Here is an 18258-nt window from a genome sequence, read left to right as displayed (position 1 = left end):
TCGTCTTTATGCGTATCTTGTTCTAACGAGCTAGGGCACCTTCGTTCCGCTTCGTCTGTGAGTACCTGAAAAAGAAGAACAAAGGGGCGCCCTCGTGGCCGTTTGCACTCCGACGATCAAGTCAGCTGGCGAGAAACACCGAAGTAACTAGAAACTGTATGCTAATCTCAATGACTGAAACTGTGTGGCTAAAACTATGTTGCCCTAATTGCCTTGTGCTCACAGTGGGTGCGCCGTCAAGAACAACTAGGGTTTTTCCTCTATATGTCTATCTGAGAACTAGGTTAAAAATCGTGTAACTGTGAAAACGTACCTTACTAGGGCTCTTCGCGCCCTTCATATAGGTGAAAACTAGGGTTTACCTTTGCGCTGCTGCTATTATCTAGGGTTCCTTGGAGAATGTCCTTACGCCGCTATCCTTAGGATCTTAGCGTATCTGGCCCTTAGCGTATCTGGACCATGGACTTCCCTTATCTGGAGTGCAATGATTAACCTTGTGGCCGCTTGGGCTCTAACTTGAGCGTTGTATCTCTCACGCCATCATACTGTTTAGGTGCCCTAATTAATAACGTCTCATGCATGCAGCCTTCCTTGGAGATCTTTTATGGGCACGTGGGCATTGTTACGTGCCCCTTTGACTTGATCGTTTATTCTGTGCGGAGGGTCCCACAGCGCCGCCACCCAACTTAGGGTTATTCCATCGTGTGATGTCACGCGGGTTGACTCTTCGGGCGATGTCTTACTTGAGCGGCGTCTTGCTTAGGCGATGTCCTTCTCTTGGCGGTGACACATCTCGGCGATAACCGATTATTTATACTGCAGAACGCCGCTTCTACATACGGCGACTACGTTGACTTCTTGACCACCTACCTTTCTCTTGTCCATGTCATCACACCCGATGACCTGGTCGGTACATATATTAACAAACAAACTATTTTTCCTAAGCATTAAAAGAACCTCTTTTAGGCGACTTAGGTAAGACTTTAGACTTTGACTATATACTAATATATCATCAAAATAAACTACTACATATTTACCTATGCATTATTCATAAGCCTCATGAAAGTGCTAAGTGCATTAGTGAGTCCAAAAGGCATCACTAACCACTTATATAGTCCAAATTTGGTCTCAAAAGCAATTTTCCACTCATCACCTTCTATGATTCTTATTTGGTGATATCCGCTTTTAAGATCAATCTTGGAAAATATAGTGGACCTATGCAATTCATCAAGTTTAGGATTTGGATGCCTATATTTGATGGTGATGTTATTGATGGCTCTACAATCAAAACACATTCTCCACTTGCCATCTTTCTTAGGCACCAACAAAACAGGTACAACACAAGGACTTAGACTCTTTTGTGTTAGAATGTATGGCTTTAAATTAGAGGGGGTGAATGGTTTAAAGAGGGTTTTCGCAAACTTTTAAGTCTAGATCTTTTGAGAATGCTTAAGCTTTGGATTCAATCAAGAGTGGATTTATACAGTTAATCTACCCCAGATCCTATCTAAAGACAGCTCAGCAACAACAAGCATATACAACCAGCCTTCCATCAACCTTCAAAGGGTTTGGATTCTTCAAAGCTTGAACACACTTGATTCAACAATCTCCCCCTATTTGATGAAGACAAATCCCTGGTTGCTTGTGTTGGATTTGATTGAATCTGAAAAAGTTCCTGCAAGACAAAGTTTAAGCAAAGCACAGTATCTCTGATATAGGGTTAGAGTTAAAAACAGAAACAATATATCAACAGTAAAACTAGTAGAACTAAGGCTTACTTAAACATCCATAAACCACATAGAGTTTTGCAGAAATTAAAAGATAATGAAAGAAAACACAACATAAATCTCCCCCTATTTGTGAAGACAAATAGACAAAAAGAAGAGATAAAAAAATAATTATTCCAGATCATACAGAAATTTAAAACAAAAGCAATTAAACTGTTACAAGACCTAAAACAATCGGTTGTTTCGTGAATTCAACCAGTTGTTTTTCCTTTAATCTTCCTTGCCATACTGCAGTTCAAAGATTTGATTCTGAACAACTTCTATCTATTCATCCAAGGTCATGAACCGTGTATACATGCTGTTGAATCTGTTGTCTATACTCTGGAAGTTGCTTACACATAAATCATGAAGATTTCTTTGATTCTCGGCAAATCCATCAAGCCTATTGACCATATATCTTTCAAAAGAAGACATGTATGACATTTCATCTCCTTGATTCCCTACACTGGTTCCAACACCTAGATTGGTTTCAGGTTGCTCTTCTTGATGAAAATCCATGTCAGCAGCTTGATATTCTTCATCAAAATCAGCAGCTGCAGCACTTGGTGAAGCACCATGATCACCATCTTTGCTCACCCATTTGCCACTTATTTTGGTGAATCCCATCTTGCTAAGAGAGCCACTGTTAATCTCTTGTGTTGACTTGACAAGCTCAGATGACTCATCTTCCAGATTCACTTCAAAATAAAGCAGAAATTTATAGATCAAAACAACATAGGGATAGTGATAATCACTTAACCTCATGGATTTTTGCATGTGCTCTTTGATGATGTGGATCAAGTTGATTATGATTTTCTTCATGATGTAGTAGATAGATCATGTTCAGGATTTTTAATAGAACACATGGTTATCCAAAAACTATTCAGCACCAAGTAGATGACACTAAGCTTCAAGTTTCAACTGAAATACATGAAACATAGAATCACAACGGAAGTTGAAATAAAGAAAAACTATCCCCTATTTTATGTAATTTCACTTTTTGCAGATCAAAAAGGTGCTAAAGCTCCAAATTTCAACTGAAATACAAACATGGAATAAAAAAAAATAAGCCCCAATAGTTTATATAATTTTATTTTACCCCACAAAGCTATGTACTCTTGCATACACAATATAAATCTTCTTTAACCCAATAAATTTTACATCGAGCTTAAAATGACAGAATCCTTCTAAAGAAATGTAACATAATCAAACAATATCCCAAGGGAAGTATGAAAAGTGCTAAGAGGATACTGGTGACAAACATTCGAGTCTCACAACTAGCAGCACAGGCACCACAAGTAGAAGGGAAAGTCATCACCTGTCAAAAAAAGGCAGCAACTTGACATTGAATAAACAAACACATAAGGCCAAAGCTCAGTACACAGAACTATATAGTTCAGCAATTGTACCTCTTCTGGTGCAGTATATCGAAACAAGGCTTCAGCAATTTCTGCACTGTTACTCTGTGCAATGGCACGATGGCCAGCTGTTGCCCCTACTGATCCATGTGGTTCTCTCCTCACTTGATCAGTAGTCACAGCTTCTCCGCCTCCCGGGGCATCAACATGAGTTCCTTCAGCCTGTGCAGAATCAACAAGGTATCCCAATGATGCTTGCTGCTCAGGAGTTCTCTCATAAAACTTGATCGTCAACGATGGATCAGATGATGGTGCAAACCTATTCAATGTGTTCTGCATTTACTTAAAATAGTACTAGCTAAAACATTGGACTAATATTACCAAGTACCAAATGAAGGTACAAGTTTGCCTCACCAACAAATACATGTTTGTCTTGACCAATTTAAAATAAGTTAAAAGGTACAATATGGTGTGATTCATAAAAGAATGTATCCAATCCAAAGTCAAGCACAAGCACAATGTGACTAAATTTTAGCCCATACAGAGATCAGCACTTTACATACTAAACCACACTCCACTCTTGAGCAACAAATCCAGGAGGTTGCTAATTCATATGCTATCACTGAATACCTTTTGTCATTTACTTGTGTGTGAGGATACCTTAGCCTCTATTGTTATAATCTCTTCTCTAATAAAAATACTTTTACTCATTTAAAAAAAATACTTCTACAAGGTATAATCTCTTACGGGTTTTCAATAAAGCTGTTTCCGACAGGATCATCAAGAATAAATGTGATGCATGATTCTCCTGTTGCACAGGCTCGCAGTTTCACCAAGAACTGATCAATTGCTCCAGCTGTCTCCGGAGCCACTTTCTAGAGGGTAGAAAGCATAACATTAATTAAGTTATTTAAAGAAGAATGCATGCATCAAATAAAAATATAGCGCAGAAACAAATAGTACTTTGCGTTCCTCTTGAAGGGCTTGAAGTTCATCAGTTGCTCTCATAAGTATCCCTTCCACCTATAATTACACAACAAAAGATATTGTTGAATCATTTGATTACAAATTTTCAACTGTTCAATGTTCATGAATTTTCACAAAAGAAAGTTAAGAGTTCTCTGATGCCCACGATTTACATTCCTTGTTGTTAGTAGGATATTAAATGTACTAGTAGAAGCTTCATGTTAGTAGGATATTAATGTACTACTAGAAGTTGTTAGAAGTTGTAGAAGATTCTAGATATCTCTTTGTAATAATTACTCTAGGGTTAAAGTTTTCTATATATAAAGGTTGATGTCTTGTTTCAATTAATATAATTGAATAAAAATCTTCTTTCATTCATATTATTTCATTTAAGTTAGTATTAGAGCTCACAATGTTGGGGCCTATTTCTACGACCTTTCACTGTCACTGAAGTTTTTTGTGTTAATGTTTCATTATACTTACAAGGGAGACTAAGAAATTCTTACTATTTATCTTATCACGGCAACTCTACTAAGTAATGATGATCTTCCTTCATCCTCTTCAATTGACAATGGAATGCCTGCATTACATGCTGAAATTGAACGTTTAAAATCTCTCATGGAGTCTATCAGTAAGCCACCTTGTGGTACTTGCTTCGTAACCATGACTGGTAAGAACTCTAATTCCTCTTTTGATGTTTCTTAAAATTTATGCAAGGACTCTTGAGTTCTAGACTTTGGTGCGACAGACCATATGACACCTCACTCATCTCTTTTAATGTCATGTGTTTCTTTTCCTGGTAATTACATTACTCTTGCCAATGGGACTCGTATCCCAATAGTTGGACATGGTAATATTTATCTTATGTTTCTAACTATCCGACTCTTCTTCAATATTATCCAATGGGGCATATCCCCCGTCTTCCCCTTCAGAGAAACTCTAGTCAAAGTTAAGTAATTATTCAAACTCAAAATCAAAGCTATCATGCAATTCATTCCCAACCCCGATTTGAATCTTCCCTTTGCCCCTCCTTGTTGGGGATGGAGTTGCAGCTAGACCTTTCTTAGAAGCATGAGAAGATCCAATGACAATACCACAACCACTTGATGGTTGCTTTCTTTTACTGGTTACTTGTCTTGTGTAAATTATTAGTTCTCCAACATCTAAAGCTTCATAAGCAGTTGCCTAATTTAGAGTGGAATCATCATCAAAAACCAACTCATTTCCCCCCTCTTCATTATCATTATCATCATCATCATCTACTTGCCCCACTAACCACTCATCAATGTTATCGATATTGAATAACGGATCATATCGGAGACCCCATAAATCCTTTATAAAGTTATAACAGAAACCATAACGGGTTATGGCGGAAGGTGTTGTGGCGGAGATAAAAAAATGTATTGTGGATTGCAATAAGTATAATGTTTTAAATGGGTCAAAAATGGGCCCAAAAAAAACTAATTTTAGGTAGGTTTTGAACTCTTAATTAGGTTTAACAGCTCATGTAGCCGCAACACATTCAAATTTTATTTGAATAATTAAGGTTTTATTAGTTAACCGTTGGAATGGGCCAAAGGCCCAAACTTAATTTAAGTAGGTTTTGAACTCTTAATTAGGTTAAATAACTGATGCAGCTGCAGCACATTCAAATTTTATTTTAATAATGAGGATTTTAGGGTTTTATTAGTTAAAAGTTGGAATGGGCCAAAGGCCCAAACTTATTAGGGTTTTTTCAAAATTAGGTTTAGGTGTTTTATCTTCTTCATGCGTCGAAGGTCCCTTCTTCATTTTTTGCTATCGTCGCAGCGTGCGCTGCCGCTGTTACTTTCGTCGTCGTTGTCACAGTGTTTTTCTCTGCCTTTTTCGATATTTCCGTTTTTCGTTAGCTTTCTGAGATGCCAAAAGCGACCTCCAAGGGAAAACCGCATCACCACCGCCTTGTTGTGGCGGTGGTCGGAAAATCCGCCACCGTCTTCCGCCATGGCGCCGCCATAACCGAAAAGTGATAACAATGACACTCATTGCACTCATCCATGCCATTGAATACAATAGGGTCTATTTTATCTCTAATATTGTATCTTTGAGCAAGTTGTTGGTTACGTAAACCAAATCATGCAACGTTTTGTACAGCCTATTCCTTTTTTTTCAATGAATCTACAAGTATAATGTGAATTAATTTATTTCTACATTCTACAAAATAATAATGAAATGAGTCATGTTATGAGAAATAATTATTACTTCCTCAAATAAACTCCAATTGCGCTCACATTCCGATGAACTACATATCAAACTTAAAATCGTAATTGCTAGCTTTTATAAGTTGGGAGCTACGTGCCCATAATTCTTCCACCATTGAGCTATAAAAGTAAAAAAACTTAGAATGTAACCATTATATGATATAATTTACATCTTAACCCAATTTAGATAGCGTTTAATTGTCTCACCTGGGGTTGTGGTCTTCCTTGATTCTTTGGCAGAGAACACTTCAACTTTTATAAAGAGGCAAGTCAAATAAATTTTTTTGTGCACATCTTTACTTGGCACCAACCTCTTAATGCAAGCATACAATCCATTTGTATCTTCCAAATCATATTCCATTTTTGGGTTAGGACAATAGAACTTTGGATTCAAAAAGTGACCAATTGCATGCAAGGGGCAACGAAATTGGCATGTCCATCTATTATCAATGATTGTAAATACATCCTTGTATTTACTTTCGTGGTTATTGAATGACTTCATTATTGTTTCCTTGACTTTCTCCATTGCTTCATATTTATAACGCATAGTTGCTTTTCTCTCTCTATCAATCAAACAAAGTACATGAAGAAGAGGAGTCATGACTTTGGCAGTAAATATAACATGATTCCGAAATGAAGGCATAAGAACAATTTGTGTAGGTTCTTTACCCTTAGCTTCCTTAGACAGCTTGTTCTTGCTCCATTCATTTCAAGTGAAAATCTTTCTCAAATTTCCCTTCTTTTGATACAACTTTTGTAATGATAAATAAGAGGTAGAAAACCTTGTAATTGCATGTCTTACCAATTCCCTCTTATTTGTAAATTATCTCAATAAACTCAAGGAACTACAAAGGAATTTTTCCAATGTCTTCAAGCATCAAATCTATACAATAGGCAGCACAAGGAGTCCAATAAAGATTATGTCTTTTTTCTTCCAATAATTTACCAACCAAGACATAATTAATACCATTATCTATGATAACTTCAACCACATTTTCTTCTAAAAATCTCCTCCAAAAGGGCATCAAGCATCTCGGAGAGTTTTTCTCCTGTCTTCACAAATTTAGAATCATCAATCGACTTGGCAAACATTGTCCCTACAAGAGAGCTCACCAAAAAGTTAATCAAACATCGTTGCTTCCAATCAATCCATGCATCTGACATGATAGAACAACCATGCTTAGTCCAGTGCAATTTATGATCTTTCAACAATTCTTCAGTGTACTCAATTTCCTTATTGAGGAGTGGAACTCTAATCTCATGGTAGGTAGGAGCTGGCAAATTAGGTCCATAAGCACCTATAGCAGCAATCATATCTTGAAAACTCTTCAATCTTACAAGATTAAATGACAAGCTTGCTTGATACCAAAATTGAGCAATATATTTATGCCTTTAAGAAGATGATGAACATGAGAAACAAATCTTGAAAAGAAAAGATTGCTACTCAGTTTGAAATGAAGGATCTAGGAAATTAAAGTACTTCCTTGGGATAGAAGTAGCTTACTCAATGTTGTTAAAATCATGATCTAGATCGTAAGATTGTACGATCTTGCAATTTTTTAGAAGAAATCGTGTCGGATCGCACGGTGGATCACTACCTAAATGGATCGGAGCGATCTAACGAGTCGGTAGCCGGATCAAAGAATCAAGGAGTCACGGCTCAGCCTATTGAAAAAAAAACTCTGAAAATGATGTCCGAGAATAACCCTAATATCAAACTCGCACCTCCGTTACCGCGCCTCTCTGCCACTCACCCCTCCATCACGCGCTCCTCCGTTGTTCACCTCTCCGTTGTCGCACCTCTTCGTCGTTGCGCCTCTCCCTCTCCCCACTGCCTTTTATATAGGCATGTTTTGTTCCTTCTTTATTTTCCCTTTCTTCTACTCCCTTGCCTTGTTAAAGGCACCATTGTTTACTAATATAAACACAAACCTAATGTGGAAGCAAGGCACAACAGTTTACTAATATAAAGACCTAACGTAGACAGATTATTTGTATTAAATATTTATTAATTTATTAATTATTTTATGCATTAATCTTGCGAATTATACTATATATGTCTAATTATTTATATATTCAATATTATTTTTCATATTCACATTATTTTTCATATACCACTAACCCTTTATGGGTCGAGTTACAAAATTTTATCTCTTTTCCGATCCTCTTTCTATCCTCGAGTTTAACAACATTGAGCTTACTCGAAGAAAGGGATCTTTGTCTCCCAAAGAAAGTATGCTCTTAATCTTCTAAAATAAACAAGTAAGATTGATTGCAAGACCACTAGAGTTCCTATAGAACAAAGCCGTAAATTATAAATGATGAAGGCAGAACTACTGTGAATAAAGGTCAATATTAAAGACTTGTGGGGAAGCTCATTTACTTAGGTCACACTAGACCTGACATAGCCTATGTTGTAAGTGTAGTTAGTCAGTTTATGCCTAATCCAAGTGAGAGACATTTACAAGTTGTGAATAGAATCCCTCAATATTTGAAGACAATCCAGGAAGGGGATTATTGTTCAAAAGGAATGGAAAATTAAGAATGGAAGTGTATACTAATGTAAATTTTGAAGGGTGTCACAAATAGGAAATCCACCTTAGGATATTGCATGTTTTTTGCTAGAAATTTGGTGAGTAGAAGTAAGAAACAAAATGTTGTTGCAAGGTCTACTGTAGAGGCTAAATTCTGAGTTATGGCACAAGGGGAATGTGAATTATTATGGTTGAGAATTATTCTAAAAGATCTTAAAGTGGCATGTGAAGAGTATATGATTCTTTATTGTGATAATAAGTCAGCTATTAGCATTGCTCACAATCCAATTCAGCATGATAGGACCAAACATATAGAGATAGATCGACACTTTCTTAAAGAGAAACTAGATAGTGGCCTTATCATTACATCTTATGTGCCATCTTGTTAGCATACTTGTTTACAAAAGGTCTTCCCACTTAACAATTTCATGATCTCACATGAAAACTGGGAATGATAGATATCCATTCGCCAGCTTAAGGGGGAGTGTTGTTAGTAGGATATAAATGTACTACTAGAAGTTGTTAGAAGCTATAGAAGATTCTAGAGATCTCTTTGTAATAATTACTTTAGGGTTATAGTTCTCTATATATAGAAGTTGATGTACTGTTTCAATTAATTTAATTGAATAAAAATCTTCCTGGCTACTAAATAAAGGGTGCATATAGAAATTGCCAAACCTATGATATGATCAAGAGTCGAACCAAAAGCTTAAAAAATCTACACTAAATCAAACAAAAAAAAAAGACAAAAAGGATAGCAATCTCTTCTTTTTAATTCAACAATTGTTTCGACCAAACAGAAAGGACACTGACATGTTTACTCACTAGATGATTATACACATGCAGAGTAAATTTAGCCATCTTAAATAGAAATACAATGTTGAGACTCGAGATTTTCACTGACAAATGAAATAATGGGTAACCCCCTGCCCTACCCAGAAAAAAAAATTGAACAAGCAAACTTGTCATTGCCAGGAATGGGAAACAACAAAGTAAATTGAAATATGTATTAGAAGTACCGTTGACAAACTACCACGTTGAGCCTCTGGTGGAATCTCAAAATCCAGTTCAGGTATCTGCACAATCATATACATATAAGGTTGCCTTTTGAATAAATTTATTACAAAGCAGACTATAAATTTTGAATAATAGAACCAGATTAGTCATTAAAATTTATAAGCAACATCTTAAATTACTTCTTTCATAAAAATATCTATCTTTCTAACTATCTATGTAAACAAATAGACATACAGATAAATAGGTATGTAGGTATGTAGGTAGATAATATCAGCTCAACTAAGACTATGTGGCTTAGCCCTAGACTTCAAAGAGACAAGAACCAAGGTGTTAATGAACTAAAGAATTTTGAAGATTACAATCTAAATAGGAAATAGGGTACACAGGTTTATATAAATATGAAGAAAATAAACAAAACAAATTTGAGTACCTTAATGGTAGCAGATTCTGATTTAACCACTTGACGATTTAGCATCTACATTCATTAAACTTGTTAGACACTTGTATAAACAAATCATCATAACGGCAAACCACAAAGACAAGTTTACAAATCAAAATAAGATAATCCCAAATAATCATACATTCACCATAACAAGTATTAGAGATAATATTTTATTTCTTAATTATTTGATGTAGTTTAAACTTATTTAGTAGAAATGTATTATTGACAACCCGAGATGCTTTACTTTTGTAGTTGACTGTATTGTTTTATTGCCAAGTTTTTGTTTTAACAATTGTTTTATTATGGAGTTCAAATGTATAATTACTATGTTATTTATTGTTAATATTTTTTATGGTAAGTAAACTCTTACAAGTTTGAGTCAAGTTTACAAAAGCCTTCACAAGTTTCTATGAACTCTCAAGTTTTACAATCTTGATTGCATGCATTTTGCTTCAAATAGTTTTATATCATTACATGATAGATGTCCTTTACAATGCTAAACTCAATATTCTACCTAGGATAAGGAGATTAAAAACTCGTAAATTGGGGATCTTAACTTGGATGGTAAGATCCTATGGTTTTACATAAAATGCAAAACTATACATATATAGTGCATATGCATAAGAATATCATAAACAAAGAAAATAACCTCCAAAATCACTACATTAAAACAAAATTAGATTTAAAAGTTATAACTATAGTAAGTCAGGTATCCAAATAGTATAATCAGAAATGTGAGAAAGAAATTCTTAATTCTATTTGTTTATTAGTTGACTAGAAAATTATGTTGTTGAACTATCTTAGTATTTAGGTTTAGGATTTAACCTAACCACACAATTTTCCAAGTTTTATGCGGGATTTATACTTACCCACTCACCTACCATAATGAAGGTGCACGTGGCTGCAAATTATGGTGGGCAAGGATTGTCCTTAATTAATATGCATTTGAACCAACACCCCCTATGCCAAGGACTATAAGTCTGGAATTGGTCAATGTAGGTGACCCAACAATTGATTTAGGATTGCCTTTGTTACCATCATAGAGTTTGAGCATAGGGTCAAGCTCAATCCCACAAAATTAACTTCTATGGTAAGGATTACTAAACTGAAAATGTTGCTACAGCCAAAGGAAGGTGCAATAATAAAAGTTATAAGTGGCAATACTCTAAGGCAACAATGGAATGACAAAGAAAAGGTTGAACAGTCCAAGATGGAGAAGATCACGAATGGATTGGGAAGGGCTTCATAAATAAGAAGAAAGGGATTTTCCAGGGTGTGTTCAACTCATAGCATAGTATGATCCTACATGGTAAATATTGACTTCAACAACAATGGTCTTCTAGCTAAACATGGATGCAAAAGTATGAAAAACCATCCTTCAAACTAGGTCATTGTTAGGTTCCTAGACAGAAAAACCAGAATTCCCTCCCAAACACAGCAAGAAGAAAGAAAACTCTGTTTTATTACAATGCAGAACAGAACACCCAAAAGGGTTACAAAGGAGAATAGCTCCTTTCACACAGGTTTAATCCTCCTTTCACACAGGTTTAATCCTGTCAACTTCTTACAACAATTCAGATATCCCCTCCCCCACAGCAGGTTGGTCTTTATTTAAAGACCCCCTCACCACAACTAACTAACCCAACAACTAACTAACCCGCTTAACCCTTATTTTCAAATTTCCTTCTATGATACACCCTCCAAGTGCTGTCTTTATTTTCCTGCCTAACATTACTCATTTCTGACAAAACAACCTTGTCCTCAAGGTTGAAATCAGGTCACTGCTCCTTGATGTTCTTTTTTCCAAATCTTCCTCAATCTGTCCCCACCCAGAATGATTCACCTCTGTAGGGTCTCCCTCATCTTCTGCAAAAATGATAACCCTCAAATTCTTTTCAGGGCAGCGATGTCCGGGACCGTACGCCCCTCCACAATGGAAACATCTTCCCTCTTCCCTTCTTCTCACATATTCGGGATAGGGAAGGGTCCTGGACCCCCTGTTTCTGGATCCTTCTCCTGGCCGAAACTCTCTATTGGAAGAAGAAGACTCATTCCTTGCTGTGCTAGTCAAACTAGACGAGACTGGCCCACTATTCCCCTTATGCAAATTTGTGTGGCATGTTATCCCGGTGCTTCCTTGATAATGCAGAAAAGACGCATTATTCCTATGCCCAAAACTGCTAATTTTTTCTTCCCTGAAGGACTCCTCAACATCCAGCGCAATCTCCATGGCTTTCATCAATTCTTTGGGGTCATGCGGTCTGATTTGATTACGAATCTTGGACTGTAATCCAGCAAAAAAATACCCCAGCAGCTGTTCCTCCCCTGTCTGTGGTGCTTGTGACACTAACATCTCAAAATCTTGAATGTATTCATCAATTCTTCCATTCTGTTTGATCTTCGCCAGCTTCTCAAAAACAGAACTTCTCTCCTTTCCCCCAAACCTCCTATTCAGCGCCATGGAAAACTCTTCCCAAGAAGGATTCTTGGAGTTCTTTCTCCAAAAACTGAACCAAGGACTGGCGCTTCCCTCCATACTGATGAAGGCCAGTTTTAATCTTTCCCCTGCTATCACATTCTGCACCTCAAAGAATTTTTCAGCTCTGGCCAGCCAACCCATTGGGTCCTCGCCCTCAAACCCCGGTAACTCCACTCTCCTACCCCACGACTTCATCTCTCCTTCCTTCATCTTTTCCCATTGGCTATCCTGCCTTGATGGTTCCTCCACTCTTTCCTCACCATTCACCGAACTCTCTCCCCCTTCCGACCTTCTATCTCCTTTCTTGAGATCCCGCAACATTTCTTTGATTTCTTTTAACTCCAGCATGCCTTCTTTCAACCCCAGAATTTCTGCTCTTATTTCAAAATTCCATTTCAATTGTTCGCTGGTAAATTTCTCTACTGCTGCCATCCTCTGTTCCATCTTTTCTTCCTCACTCTCTGTTTTTTCAGATCCGGCAGGTCGGACCAACTGTTAGGTTCCTAGACAGAAAAACCAGAATTCCCTCCCAAACACAGCAAGAAGAAAGAAAACTCTGTTTTATTACAATGCAGAACAGAACACCCAAAAGGGTTACAAAGGAGAATAGCTCCTTTCACACAGGTTTAATCCTGTCAACTTCTTACAACAATTCAGATATCCCCTCCCCCACAGCAGGTTGGTCTTTATTTAAAGACCCCCTCACCACAACTAACTAACCCGCTTAACCTTTATTTTTAAATTTCCTTCTATGATACACCCTCCAAGTGCTGTCTTTATTTTCCTGCCTAACAGTCAGTCACTAGTGTCAAGAACCTCAGCATGGATGTTAACTGAATGGGAAGAAGATAGCTAATAGAGGCATTGGAGTACCTAGGCGCCATATATGTTTTCTTATGTTATATAAAATAATCATTTGGGGATGGGGAATTGAAATTTGAACAAACCAACCTTTTGCTCGCCTGATGGAATCTTCAAAGTGTAACAACAACCACGTGGTTGAATTTCACCAGCAAACTGTACTTCATTGTTCCTAACAGATAAAATCAATAATTATAAAAGAAAGAAAAATTAAGAGGAAGATCAAAGGAACTAATTATGTTCAACGCACACGGAGAGGGCATAAACTAAAGGGCCGTTTACCTCTCACCACAATGTGGACATTCAAAAGCTGATAACAAAATCTGCAGGAAATGTAAATGTGACAATGAGTTATATTTCAGAAAACTAATGGACAGACAAAACAAAAGAAACAGCAGATAAAAATAATATGTATTACGATCCATTATGTAATTTGCGAATCAATAATGCTAATTCATTTAATTGAAATATGTAACAAATAACATCAGGGAGAAAAGTGAATGAGGCCTAAACATAAGGAAAGACAGAAATAAAGATGAAATTTAACTACATATATGATATATCCCAATACCTACTAACAGTAACCACTTGCCAATCACAAGAGCAAATGGAGCAATAGACAAGACATACCTTTCTGAAGTGGGGAATTAAAGTCAATAAAAATCTTGTAATCCCCTGACAAACATGACAGAAATTCAAGTCAGATGATAAAATTTAAATATTTTGGATGAAGATACAATATTAAGACTTAGGGTGAATTTGACTCATTTGTTGAGCGATAAATAATTGTTTCCTTGATTTTTAACATGGCCCTGGATAGAACAACACAAAAGACGAAACACACAAAAAATGTAAATATTCATTACTCAATTACTCGGGTAATAATGTTGCTTGTAAATAAATTAGTACCATGACATTATTGCTCCTTTATCCTAACTATTCGATTAGTACTCTAACAAAAAAATAAATTATTATTTCTTCAAAAAAAAAAGTTGAACTAAACGCAGGCAACTTCTACTTCCATGCACAAGACCACCCAAAGTCAGATATACCCTTCAACTAGATCTCATTAATACCGATAAAGAATAACCATCAACGCCTGCTCACCTCCAAAATGCTTGTGCAGCGCATCAACCCTGGTGCTAAGTGCTAACTATTCTACATGTGCAGTGCACCAACCTAATACAAAGACAATAAGTGCTACCAATTCAACATGTGCAGTGCATTGGCCATATACAATAAACAAACAAAAAAATTTGATTGTGCCCTGTACAAACCTAATGTAAAAGTGCAGTGCATCAACCTGATGAATAGACAAAAACAAAATTTTTGCTTGTGCCAACTGCAAACCAATTCTGCAGATGGAGTCTGTCGACCCGATACAATAGACAAAACAAAAAAGTTTTGCCTGCACTAATACGAACCAATACTACATGTGTAGTGCATCAAACCGATGCAATAGACAAAACCAAAAAGTTTTGTTTGTGCCGAATGTAAACCTATTCTACATGTGCAGTGCATTGATCCAACAGAATAGAGAAAGCAAAATGTTTAGGTAGTGAGTGCTAACGTATTCTAGGAGTGCAGTGCATCATCTAATTGTAACAGACAACAGTTTTGTTAGTGCCAAGTGCTAGCCTATTCCACTTGTGCAGTGTACCGACCCTGATACAATAGACAAAACAAAAAGATTTCCTTGTGACTTGGTTGCTTGGGCAAAGTGCTAACTATTCGTTTTGTCCAATCCTTCAATATGAACAAAACGTATCCTTAGTTCCCAACTCATACACGCAAACAATTTAATTAAGAGCTTAATTAAGTTCCCATTACATGAAACTTAACATCATAAATTTGATTATTATAATAAACTAGAAAATGGCTTATATTGATAAATTTCTCCTAAAAACTTATGCAAAACAAATAGTACTATTACAAGTCACATTCACAAACTTGAGCGAAATAAAAACTATATGACCTGAGTTCAAGGAGTTGTGAGTTCAAGGAGTTGTGAGTTCAAGGAGTTGTGAGTTCAAAGAGTTGTGAGTTCAAAGAGTTGTGAGTTCAAAGCGGTGTTCACTACCACCCCCACAATCCCCAAACCCCAACTAAACGCATTGATGGATAAAGTAAACACACCACCGGCTCATAAATTAAACGCATCGAAGCAGGAGGAGGCAAAAACAAGGTGCGTTGTTTAGAACATGACAAAGTTCACCAACTAATTCAGAGAGAAGGGAAAAGGGCAAAAAAATGGTGTATTGAATACAAATTAAACGCAGTGAAGCGGGGAAAGAAAAAAAAAACAAGGTGCATTGTTTAAACTTCGCCAACGTTCACCGATTAAATACGAGGGAAGAGAAAAAAAAAGTAAAAGAAATCGAGCATTGTTCATAGACTATTAAAAGCAATGACGCAGAGAAGAAGAAAAAACACATGAGCATGGCATAAACATCTAACGTTCACCCGATAAATTACGAGGGACGGAAAAGAAGGAGTAAAAGTAATCGAGTATTGAATACAAGTTGAACGCATTGATGCAGCGGAAGAAGAAAACAAAGCGCTAACTTCGCAACGTCCACCGAAAGAAGAATAAAATAGTAAAAGAATGGAGAATTGAATCCCTGAATTAACCACGCCAAAGGTGCGCGAAAAAGTAGAAAGTGAATTCATTGAAAAGCCAAAGGAAAAGGTGGCGGAGAATGGGGAGAAGCTTACGTTTTCACCACATCGCATGCAAAGACTTTCGAGGCTGTAGAGAGGAGCATCACCGTCATCGGCTGAAACGGCCTCCACTACCGATCCTACATCCACGATTTGGTCACTTTTCGCATTCCCTTCCATTACTCAATTCAACAAGTTTTACTGTGAGAACCTTCAATTTCAACCAGAGTGACTACAGTTCCTGAACCGATGCAAAAGAAGTAGAATGCTGATTTCTATTAGCCTGTTTTGTGTTGGGGAAGACGCTGGAAGAAACTAGGGTACACGTCATCGGGTAAAGTTATTCTGGTCGGGTCATTGTATGGGTCCATTGCCCAAGTACTTGTTGGATTCAAAAAATCGAATTTACGCGGTTGACATTTAAACTGTTGGATGAGTTTTATTCAATCTAATGTGTTTAAAATAAATTGCATTTTACCTTGCAGGTTACTACGATGAATGTTTAATTTTATTTAATAAAAAAAAAACAAGTTATGTTTTAGCATTAGTTTTTGTACTGGGCCGACCGAAAGCAATGTGGCTGATCGAAAGAATGCAATGTGTACTGGGCCGACCGAAAGCAATGTATACCGGGCCGGGCCGACCGAAAGCAATGTATACCGGGCCGAGAGATTGGACCGAAAGCAATGCGAAAACTAAGCTGATAGCTCAACCCGAAAGTAAACTAAATAAGGGAAGAAATAAAATAGAATGGAATATATTATTAAGCAAAAGCCCATGAAGCTGGGCCCAGTTGGGCCCAAATATGCGGGTGTATGTAGTAAAGGCCTGATACAAAGAGAAAACGTCCAAATAACTACTGGGCCCAATAAAAGAGTAGTATAAATACAGGGTCATCCTGAGAGGTGAGGTAAGTGGAATTCACTCTGGTATCTTGTAAAACTGAATCTAACTTTGGCATCGGAGCACCTTTCAGGTACGCACACCCGTCCGTGAGAGGAATCCGAGACTAAAAACCGAAAGATTAACGAGTGAGCTAGAAGTGGACAGGGAAGTCTCCATCAGGCAATCTAATAAGACGTGAAGGGTAAGGGGAACCGAAAGATCATACCGAGAAGGGAGTCCGGAAGCGAAGGCCGAGAGGTCAACGTGTGGAGGGCGAAGAAAGTTTGTTTCTAGGTCCTTGTAAGAACATTTTGGCGCCCACCGTGGGGCCGAGAAACAAGATGAGCGAAAGAGGAGAACATTCTCAACTTTAACTTGTTCACTTCTGCTTCCAATTGAGAAATGCCTTCAGCATCGATTTTCTTCGCAGCCGTGAGTTTAGCAATGTCTCCCTTCAATTCTTGATTCTCCGTGTTAAGCGCCAAAGTTTGGGCCGAGAGCTTGACATTTTCATTCTTCAACTTTTCTTTCTCAGCTTCTTGTCGGTTATTAACCGAAGAAAGTTTATCAATTTGAGAATTTAGTAATGTGATTTTCTCATTTGATTCGGCTGCTTCCCTTTTCAATTTCTCAAATTCAGCAGAAGTAACATGGCTCTTTGTTTTCTCCTTTATCGCTTCACTAATCAATTCAAACATCGAATCAGCTAGAGAAGGAACAGAAACCACTTTGAACATATCCCGAGCAGAGGAATCAAGATTGCAATCAACAAAGTCTGAAAAACGTGTGGACGATGTGAATATTCTTTCAAAAAGCGATTGAGAAGAGCTCCCGGAACCATGACGATGTTTCTTAGAGGAGTGTGACCTTCTATTACTCTTGTCCCGTTTCCTACTCTTCTTAGAAGGTCCTATTCCGGCGTCCGCGGCTACTTCACCCTCTAAGTGAGGGATAGGCTCAACAACTTCATTTTCTGTTCCTGGAGCTTCATTCTCAAGACGAGGAGTTGAACTTCCAGCCTGATTAAACAGCTTAGAAAAATAAGCACG

General features: G+C 37.2%; 1 protein-coding gene across 1 annotated transcript; it reads right to left on the bottom strand.

Moving 5' to 3' along the window:
• Positions 1–2617: 2617 nt before the first annotated feature.
• On the bottom strand, positions 2618–16570 carry LOC137806066 (uncharacterized). Its single transcript, XM_068605991.1, has 10 exons — positions 16379–16570; positions 14294–14338; positions 13946–13986; positions 13754–13835; positions 10312–10356; positions 9884–9940; positions 4088–4147; positions 3872–3999; positions 3176–3443; positions 2618–3084 (listed from the first exon to the last, which is right to left on the bottom strand). Exons 1-10 carry the CDS (start codon positions 16502–16504, stop codon positions 2935–2937), a joined length of 1002 nt encoding a protein of 333 aa, XP_068462092.1. The 5' UTR covers positions 16505–16570; the 3' UTR covers positions 2618–2934.
• Positions 16571–18258: the final 1688 nt, after the last annotated feature.

Source organism: Phaseolus vulgaris, chromosome 3 (genome assembly GCF_000499845.2).
Source record: "Phaseolus vulgaris cultivar G19833 chromosome 3, P. vulgaris v2.0, whole genome shotgun sequence".
Classification (NCBI taxonomy): Eukaryota; Viridiplantae; Streptophyta; class Magnoliopsida; order Fabales; family Fabaceae; genus Phaseolus; species Phaseolus vulgaris.
The sequence above is the reverse complement of the archived record's forward strand: the minus strand, read 5'-3'. Positions and strand labels throughout refer to the sequence as shown.

What these genes read in the sequence shown, in the direction of transcription:
- LOC137806066 (XM_068605991.1), bottom strand. Translation starts at nt 16,504, where the DNA reads ATGGAAGGGAATGCGAAAAGTGACCAAATCGTGGATGTAGGATCGGTA. An exon ending in TAATTCCCCACTTCAGAAAG is followed by an intron (nt 13,987 to 14,293) that starts GTATGTCTTGTC and finishes CATTTCCTGCAG; the next exon opens with ATTTTGTTATCAGCTTTTGA. An exon ending in GATATACTGCACCAGAAGAG is followed by an intron (nt 3,085 to 3,175) that starts GTACAATTGCTG and finishes TTTTTTTGACAG; the next exon opens with GTGATGACTTTCCCTTCTAC.